Source organism: Ylistrum balloti, unplaced genomic scaffold (assembly GCF_031769215.1).
Source record: "Ylistrum balloti isolate Yb309-2 unplaced genomic scaffold, AGI_CSIRO_Ybal_v1 Utg370338, whole genome shotgun sequence".
Lineage (NCBI taxonomy): Eukaryota > Metazoa > Mollusca > Bivalvia > Pectinida > Pectinidae > Ylistrum > Ylistrum balloti.
The window spans coordinates 223,077-233,539 of NW_026782244.1; the positions used below are offsets into that span (position 1 = coordinate 223,077).

The following is a 10,463-nucleotide window of genomic DNA, read 5'->3' on the forward strand; positions in this document are numbered from 1 at the left end:
TGACTTCGAATTACTGATTGGTGGTATTTCCCCATACTAAAAATCCATATTTACTTCCTTCAGGTTTAAATGTATGTGCATATGTGTAATTGAGATTCTGATTTTTATAAGTATAATGTTTTGTATAACATAGTGATCTTTGATGACGCGGCATTGATGTCACACAGGCGGATATAGTTATATGGTTATGTTTTATCATATAACTGAGAACTTACTACGATTATTGACACAATCTGGATTACTTTATGTACTCTCTGTCCTCCAACTATCCCTAATGCGAAATAAGAATAACAACGTTTTGAATGTAATAGAAATAGAAAGCCTTTTTTCCTGGTGTCATAGTTATTTAAGAGGTGGTCTCATTCAATGTACCTGTACAGAAGTTATCAACAGCGACAAAATAATTCCTAGAGCAAAAGATTGAACTGTTTTGTTCTTCCTTTTTTGTGTGAGGTAACAATGCATTTAGTTGTCTTTTCACATCATACCTTTTTACTCTAAACCACGTTAGGTTGGCGTGTACCCTATTTGCTGATGTCTTTATCTTCTATATGAAATATATATGGTAGCCTTACCATCACTCTATTTCTCTTAGTCAATATCAAATTTCAACATACAAATTCTGAGATAGATCTTCATTAATAATAACACCAAGGTTGAAGATAGATAGAAAAAAAGAAAGACAAAGGACCATGGTTTAGAATATGAAAATATACATATATATATATATATATTGGTGGATAATAATACAGATGCAATTAAATAAAGTGAGCTAACATTTGAAAAGCTGGTTCCAATCTGTATATAGGTTGGATGTATCTATAAATACCCATAGTTTCCGTAAATGCAGATAAAGCATGCACTGTTATGTATAACATGTGCTGACCCATAAGCACTGAGCAAATAATAAAACAAGCACTACATAACAAAATGTAAAAACATCACACTGAAATAATAACAAGTATATACATCTATACATCACAAAATCGGAATAACAATTCATCATTTTCAGTCTTAAAATCATGAAATCTGAATTAATTGAAATCTATCAGAGTTAAAAACCTACAGTAACAAGTTCAAATTGTCACTAATTTACTGGGAAAATGTTTTATGTGACCACTAAAGCACATGAACACATGTAACAAGCATTTCCCAGAAGAGTTTCTTATTAATGACTGAAACAAGTTCAAATTGTCACAATTTTTGAAGAAAAGCAGATTTATGTTGCACTAATAGCTATTTAAAGTGTATATCCCGAACATCATGGGGTTGTAACAGAGGTTGTGATCACATCAACTACATGATATAATATTCATTATAGAGTTGTCAAAGATACAATTTTAAACACTTTCATACTACATACATTTTAAGATAATGGAAGAAATAAGCCAACAAAAGCATAGTTTGACTTCTGCTAAAATAGTAATGGCCTGCAAGATACCATGTTAAAAGATTTTATCATCCTTTATCACGGCGAGGGATTAGGATTGATTAGAAAACAGGACAAATGAGGTAACTGGGTAAGATAAATATAATGAAAATATGTGTAGACTTTCCAAAATACAGCACCAGCACATCTAGCATATATAAATGTACATATATACCATAGGTAATCGCAGAAGATACATTTGGCATTTTGTATGCAAGAAGCAAAAGCAAACATAACAAAAATGAAAATTATACTTAAGTCACAAATTATGAATTCTGTAAAACGTACCCTCATATAATACAGGTGTTAAAATTTTAAAAAATCCACAAAAAGTGATCCCAAGTTTGGATTTTTTGGGATACCTGAAGGAAGCACTATATACATCTCAAATGTTTATTACAACATCTTTAAATGGGAAAAACATGTAACATTTATATAAAATTCCAAATCCTGACACTTTAATGCTCCTTGCTCTATGTTTTCACAAACATTAGCAAAAGTTTCACTATAGGTAAAAAAAAGTTTCTGATGCAGAAACCATTTAGCACAAATGTATTGCAATAATGGAAATTTCTCATCAATAGTTTTTACATAGTGTAGCCTCACAGCTACTTCTCACACACTATGGCAGACTGGAAACCTTAAACATGTGCATGCTAGATATTGAAATCATATCGTATACCTAGAACTTAACATGCAGTTCAAGCATGTTGGCAGTAGACATCAGATGCCTTAAAAGTAACACAATGTCTAAGAACAATCAAAACTGTATGTAAATATGTTGAGCATTACACTATCTAAAACCCCTGACAGTTTATATATAAATCACTCATAAATTCTGTCTGAGTATTATCAATGGAGATCAACAAATTGTGTATATTTAAAATCATCAGTACAGAGCATTAAATACTTCTTTAAAACTGGAGGCAGAGGTAGACATTCAATGGAACAACCAATACTCCGGCCTAAACAGATTTTCTTTAGATGGGTCCGTAAAACTATACGACACATCGTCTTCAAGCTTGGAGCATCCTTCCACACAAGTGCTTTAATATCCACAATGTCTTGCAAGATTAATTTTAGATTTGACTTTGCATCAATGTCTCTAGAAGACAAGGGAAGATAATCATACAACAATGTCACAAGCAAGTCATTATCTCGACTGTTTAACAATCTACACCATAACTCTTTATTTTCAGAATGAGGTTGTTCTGTAATACATCCATGCTTTACCAAAACTTGACATATATTGAAGTAATGCTGCTCTGCTGCCAGCTCAAGAGGATCCTGAAAAGTGACTTTGCAGAGTAAGTTTTCGGTAGAGTATAAAAACTTGACATGCTTCACATTCATAAGAGCACCATGATTTAGGAGGAATTCAACAAGTTGTACATTTCCGTGGATGATGGCCATATGTAAGACAGTGTCACCTGCCCTACTGGTCGCATTGATGTTACAACCATAGTCGATCAATCGTTGATGAATTTCTATTTTGTTGGTGAAAAATCCTGGAGTTATACGTTCCTTCATTTCCAGAGCATTAGGATCAGCACCCCACTTCAATAATATCTACAATGAAAACGGAACATTATGTATTAATGAGTGTTTTTTGTATGTTAAATATTTTGTTTCAGGTCACACTCTGCTTTATCCAACATACCAATTTAATATAGAAAGTTACAAAAAACAGTTTATACAAACAAATCTACTGTCATACTGCTATTCTGTCTTATGTCTTTAATTAACTAGATAAATATTTTGAGTAATATGACAGTGAGATGGGTATATATTTAGAACCTGTAGTCTCTGCACCAAATTTTATAAATGATGAAAATATATATGTATTGAGGAGGGGGATAAGATTTAGCACCATGGTCAGTGCAATATCACTAATCAGATGTCACTAAGGACACTTGACCAATGGTCAATGAGGTAGGGGAAGAAAAGGCTCAGTGATATGAGAAGTTTTTGAAGGACAGACGGACTATGCTTTAAAATTTTTTCATCAACACCCCTATCCATCATTGGTGTTAACTTTATACAAGTATCATGGATTGGAAAAATAAAAAGAGGTGGAGGAGTCCAATGTCCTGTGAGTGGTACTAGATGGTAGATGTATCGGTAGAAGAATCCTAGGTGGATCCGAAGGATTCTAGCAGAGCTCCATAGACGATAGGTACTTAATAAAGGATGGAGCATCAACACCAAGGATTCTGTGATCAGTAGTTTTATCAGGTTGACATGTTTCAGCTAGCTAATTATCATGGATGTTAGTCATATGAAGTGTCACTTTAATATTTGATTGTGCTTATAAGTTAGATTTAGAAACAAGGTCACTTTATACTACATGTATACAGTGTTTTTGTAATATGGCTTGTTAAATCTGGTGATTTTTTTCAAAACAGGTGTCAAGTCTTTATTATTAATATTTTCCCCATTTTCTAATTCATTATGAACTTCATTGGGTTAATTGTCACGTCCAACGTAAGTTATGTATATTGATACAATTTAAATGGTTACAATAACCTGAATCTGCAGTCAAGTTATGATAAAGATCTACACCTACCTGTGACTTTCAGGTGAAATACATTATATTCTTAGCATACTTTATGACAATATAAATGTAGTCTTTAGTTAGTCATGTGTGACTACCAATCTGTATGTATTTTTCTTACATGCATGAATACTTACTATCTTCAGTATGTTGAATTGGTTACTTAAATGATTGTTGTTTATAGAGGGTAGTTGTATTAAGTGAACAAGGCCAGACACATCAGGGCTCTGGATCTGCCAGATTGGGGCCGATATTCGACCCCATTCCCAATGCAAAATAGTATCTTTTTTTCCCCAATTTAGACCCCAAGTTTTCCCAATTCTAAGGAAAACACCATTATTTTTCCCAATTCAAAGGGCCCTGGGCCCCAGTCCTAAAATGAGGTGTGAGAGCCCTGCACATGGTCTGTAAATCCAATTAACTTAATCTTACTCCCAAATCAGATATTAGGTTTTTAATTAGATATGGTAAAAAGCTGAAACATGTAAACCAAAAATTTGAAAAGTAATGATGTATGTATCAGGAAGATCTGGCATATGGTTGTCTTCACGGGGCCGATTTCAACATATTCCTGTAGACTAAACACCTTTAGCATTTGTCTACAGGTTTCAATACAGATACAGGGATATTAATTTCATTCAACCTGTATTCTTAATGCAATTACCACTAAATAATACTGATAAGTACCCTGGGTCCATACACAGATATGGCTGTCCTTGCCCTCCACAATTATAGCCATGTACCTAACATCAATTTAAATGGCTCTACTGCTGATAAATTAATGTTTATGTATCCTGTGAGATCATAAAGCTGCAGATTGTTTTTGCCTGACCCTCACCAATTACAACTTGGACCTGTAGGCTTACAATTGTCTTTAACTACAGGCTCCAATATAGATACAATTGCACATTAGCTTCAATTAGCAAAGTTTAATAATTAACTACCAGAAGCAGTCATTCTGTGTAGCCCCTGAGAATATTCTTCATAAAGTGAGATAAGATGAAAAAACTTGTGTAAATAAACAACTGTTATCTTGTACCTATATCTGTAAATAAACAACTGTTATCTTGTACCTGTTTGTGTAAATAAACAACTGTTATCTTGTACCTATTTGTGTAAATAAACAACTGTTATCTTGTACCTATATGTGTAAATAAACAATTGTTATCTTGTACCTGTTTGTGTAAATAAACAACTGTTATCTTGTACCTATTTGTGTAAATAAACAACTGTTATCTTGTACCTATATGTGTAAATAAACAACTGTTATCTTGTACCTATATGTGTAAACAAACAACTGTTACCTTGTACCTATATGTGTAAACAAACAACTGTTATCTTGTACCTATATGTGTAAACAAACAACTGTTACCTTGTACCTATTTGTGTAAATAAACAACTGTTACCTTGTACCTATTTGTGTAAACAAACAACTGTTACCTTGTACCTATTTGTGTAAATAAACAACTGTTATCTTGTACCTGTTTGTGTAAATAAACAACTGTTATCTTGTACCTGTTTGTGTAAATAAACAACTGTTATCTTGTACCTGTTTGTGTAAATAAACAACTGTTACCTTGTACCTGTTTGTGTAAATAAACAACTGTTACCTTGTACCTGTTTGTGTAAATAAACAACTGTTATCTTGTACCTGTTTGTGTAAATAAACAACTGTTATCTTGTACCTATTTGTGTAAATAAACAACTGTTACCTTGTACCTGTTTGTGTAAATAAACAACTGTTACCTTGTACCTATTTGTGTAAATAAACAACTGTTACCTTGTACCTATTTGTGTAAATAAACAACTGTTATCTTGTACCTGTTTGTGTAAATAAACAACTGTTATCTTGTACCTATTTGTGTAAATAAACAACTGTTATCTTGTACCTATTTGTTTAAATAAACAACTGTTACCTTGCACCTATTTGTGTAAACAAACAACTGTTATCTTGTACCTGTTTGTGTAAATAACAACTGTTATCTTGTACCTGTTTGTGTAAATAACAACTGTTATCTTGTACCTGTTTGTGTAAATAAACAACTGTTATCTTGTACCTATTTGTGTAAATAAACAACTGTTACCTTGTACCTATTTGTGTAAATAAACAACTGTTACCTTGCACCTATTTGTGTAAACAAACAACTGTTATCTTGTACCTGTTTGTGTAAATAACAACTGTTACCTTGTACCTGTTTGATTTCTTTCATATAAACTGTGAAAGTACATTACACTATATGTCCATCTCAATTCTATATCTATTATTCTTAGGTATTTCAAGTGTCCATAGTGTAACATTATGATGAAAAACAAGGTCCATATGTAACAGGGAACAAAATAAAGTATCATAGATTGCCCCCTTTCCCACTCTTTCATGCATAAAACTTTTCATGGAGATGTACACAAAAAAAATAATAATTCAAATGTTTAAATATTTTGTGTAAGTGAATGATTCAATTAATTGATCAATTAATGAAATAGCGAACGAAATGAGGAAGTGATTGATTACAAGAGATGGCATATCAGTTAAAGAATATTATGAACTGAGTGTTATGTATGCATGGTGTGTAGTGTGATAGCTCCCCTGCATGGGGACAGGAATGTACAGGTGTTGATCCCAGGGCTCGACCCCTGGCAATCTCCCAACTAGATCTTAGAAATCAAAATATTGAGAAAAAAAAAAAAAAAACCAAGATACCAGTGCATTTTGGTAACTGACCTTTAAAATTAACAACTTGTGAAAGCTTCTGGAATAGGTTAAATTTGGACCAGAGAGAAAGTCTGCTTGATGAAGAGCTGAATGGAAAAATTTAACATGGCACAATTTCTTGACAAAGCAGATAATGGACATGAAATCTAGGAGTCATAAAAAGATTTCAGACATCATACACATATATAATTTGTAAAGGTTACCTTTACAATTTCCAGGTTTTCTTTGGAGCAGGCATCATGTAGCAGGGAATATCCAGACTCTGGAATGAAACTGTTGATGTTACATCCGGATTCCAGCAGGAAAGTCACCATAGCAACATGGTTGTTGGAGACAGCATAACCTATGGCTGACTTTCTGTTGAAAAAAACAAAATCTACAACATGATATTTATACAATTATAACAACCAAACATATGTTAATATTGTGGGAAAAAAATACAACTTTGACCTAGATTAGGAAATGTGATGTAGTTTTGTGTTAATACTTTAATCTTTAACACTCCCCAAAATGTTAACTAATGGTCGACTAGAACACTGCCAGGTCAGCAAAGGCCCTGCTATGTGGCTTATACAATAAAAAGTAATATCCCAATCAAACACTTTTGGTAAGATTGCATTGTATGAAGTTTGATTTAGATTGGGCAAAGCAAACTCAAATTATCACATAGAAACTGAATTAAACTTACAGTTACAGTGACCTTTGACTTTTGGATCTCAAACAAGCACTTTTGTTAAGCAGCATTGCCTCAAGTTTGAGTTAGATTGACTACAGCAAACTCGAGCTATTCCACAAAATGGATTTTCTATTATTGCAACAGTAATTTCAACCTTTGACTTCAGGGTCTGAAAAGTTCTCCCTGGCAAGCACTTTCAGAAAGAAAGCATTGTGTGATGGTTAAGTTTGATTGGTCCAAGGAAACCCAAGTTTTATCACAGAAACCATTTTTTCACTAAGAGTAATAATGATCTGAACCACTGACCCTGGGACCTGAAAAGCAATCCAAAGCAAGCAATTTTTGTAAGGAAACAATGTATGAGGCTTGATTTAGATTGGCCAAAACAAACTTGAGTTATCCCAGGAAAATTGATTTTTTATTTATAATAACAGTGATCATGACCTTTAACAATGAAAACGGAAAATTCTGTAAGACATTGAGTGTCCCAATTCAAATATGCATTACAGTATCATTGTTTGATAAACTTGCAGAAGTTGTCATATGTAGCATTTGACCCTTTAACCTTAACTTTTTTAGGGTGGTCGGATGGCGCAGTGGTAACGCATTCGCCTTTCATCTAGTTCAATTCCCGGAACGGACGTGAAAAGGTAAGGGGTCACCTGCCCGACCACGTGGGTTTTCCCCGGGTACTCTGGTTTCCTCCCACAATAAGACCTCTCGCGCGCTTACATCCAGGCCAACAAGAGTGATTAGTATAAGTTAACATAACTTGTTTCGCAATTGTTGTAAAATAAATAAATTTTATATTAACCTTAACTGATGACCCCCCTCCTCCCATGGACAGATAGAGTTTTGATTCTATAGACTTAACCAGCCTTTTGATTACCATATGTGTCTGGTAACATAGTATAATGTGACATATGTACTAATGGTCATCACTTTGTAAACATAAAAATGTTGAGATTGATAGAGAAACACAATATTGTTAGATTTGTGATTGTCAGTAAAAATATTGATGTGCTAGTATAATTTTATAACAAGTATCAAGAGGCAGTATTACAAAAAAAAAAAATCACACTTTTACACCAATAGCAAGAATTATTAGATATTCAAGCAAATTTTACATCTCTAGCTTAAAACAAAATATGATATACTTACCCATAATCATCCACTTTGTCTTTCTGGCAGTCATGACTCAGTAGCAGCTTGACAATGTCGACAGAGTTCTGAATGACAGCCTGACTGATTGGAGACAGTCTAGGGTAAAATGGAGGAATTCTGGCTTGTTGGTCTACATCACATCCGCTACTGATTAACAGTTTGCACATGTCAAGATTTTTCTGTAATATACAAAAGGGAAAGGAGATCCCAAAGGGAACTTCCCACCTACCATTGTTTGATCTTCATTTGTACTTTCCTCACTTCTTTTTTTTTCTTTTTTTATAGAAGTCTGAATGTGTATAAGAAGAAAAAGATTCATATTTACATATCGTTCTTATTTTTTCCTGAACAAGACATTCTCTGTTACTTTCAAAGCAACCATTTTAAAAATAAGTTATCATACTTCATTATGAGGTAAGGGTATGATACATGAATATCAAGAGAAAAGTTGTGTGAAAATGATAATGTGAAAAGTTTGATTTAAGGAGCTTTAAACTGCACAGCAACCATAAAATTGAAACATTCCAAAATAACTTGATTCCTTTGTATGTCTATCTTCTAGTATTAAACTTATTTTCAAAGATTTTCTGTTTTGATAGCGAAATATTTTACGATACTTTTTACAATAAAAAAACAGGATCTCAGTGCTTTATTTTTTTAATTTGAGCAAAATAGCTAGTTTTACTAAGAGCAAGAGATTTGCTAAAATATTTGTTAACAGCTAAAAATCCTTGAAAGTGTTCCACCAAGTTAGAATTAACAAACTTGAAATCAGTGATTTGTGATGATAATTGTTCCAAAATTTGATGATTAAATGGTAATACTCAAGAGAAGTACCTTCACAATAAAAAAAAATACTGAAATGGTTGACGCTACTGTATGAATCATGCCCTCAATTATGCTGTTAAAAACACCCCACAAGTAAATAAAAATCACCAATTTATAAGTACAACTATCGATAACAAAGTGTATAAGAGCATAAAAGTCTAAGATATTATGTTGGAATTCTATTTAAATATGATTACTTCTGATCAAATGTCAAAAGAATACATTCTTAACCAAAAGCAATGATAATCTCCTACTATCAAGGTGGTCGCCTGTTGGCCATTTTGCTTTTTCAGGTCCGTTCCAAAATCAAAATAGTGTAATTTAGAACCAAGTGCAATTGACGTACGAGTTTTAGAAAGGTTCATCGAGTCCTTTTCCGGTGATAAAATATATCAGTCAAATCCACCTGTCAGCCATATTAATTCTCTGATCCGTCCCAAAATTGCTGTCAAAAATGCTCAACATAGGACCAAGAGAGTAAAAATTTGAGGAATTGCTTAACCTAACAACAGACGTTCTGACTGACAAACATAATTGTACATGATGTTGGTCCATACATTACTCGACATCTGTTTGAAAATCACTTTTATTGGTGGTAATCAAGTATTCATCAACGAAAAATATACTAACCTTGATAACAGCTGAACACAATGCAGTTTCATGTTTATCATTTGCTCCATTAACAACACTTCGAATGTCTGCTTTATTTTGTTTTATAACATCTAAGTAGTTTTCCACACGTTCCAATTTGTTGGATTTGACAGCTTCAATTAAAGAAATAACATCATTGTCGACGTTGACAACACTGTCTGGTCTACTCGAAAAATCAATTACGGGATACAACTTTGGTCGGATTTCACAGTCGCCAACTTTGTAGAGAAGCGGCATCTTTAATTTAGTACTACTGTATAGGCTTCTGGGTGTTGATGTCTATCAACAGCCATCGCTTGTCTATTGTCTGTTGCATCATTCGAACTCTCCCAAAATGAAAGTTGGAAAACAACCTTCAGGAGCATATATAGTTCGCACCTGATGACCACGGTTTCGCATTTATAAATAAATCACAAAATAGGATGAAGAAAAAGATAGTAAGAATTAAAGA

The 10,463-nt window shown here is 33.2% G+C and overlaps 1 protein-coding gene across 1 annotated transcript; it reads right to left on the reverse strand.

Annotated features, from left to right (window-relative positions):
* Positions 1 to 2,281: 2,281 nt before the first annotated feature.
* On the reverse strand, positions 2,282 to 10,249 carry LOC132553594 (putative ankyrin repeat protein RF_0381). Its single transcript, XM_060217850.1, has 4 exons — positions 9,992 to 10,249; positions 8,531 to 8,712; positions 6,897 to 7,050; positions 2,282 to 2,998 (listed from the first exon to the last, which is right to left on the reverse strand). Exons 1-4 carry the CDS (start codon positions 10,247 to 10,249, stop codon positions 2,282 to 2,284), a joined length of 1,311 nt encoding a protein of 436 aa, XP_060073833.1.
* Positions 10,250 to 10,463: the final 214 nt, after the last annotated feature.

Excerpts from the sequence above, each read along its gene's own strand:
- LOC132553594 (XM_060217850.1), bottom strand. The coding sequence starts at position 10,249 with ATGCCGCTTCTCTACAAAGTTGGCGACTGTGAAATCCGACCAAAGTTG. Across the intron at positions 8,713-9,991 it reads TGTGTTCAGCTGTTATCAAG|AAAAATCTTGACATGTGCAA; the intron begins GTTAGTATATTT and ends TGTATATTACAG. Across the intron at positions 2,999-6,896 it reads AAAACCTGGAAATTGTAAAG|ATATTATTGAAGTGGGGTGC; the intron begins GTAACCTTTACA and ends TTTTCATTGTAG.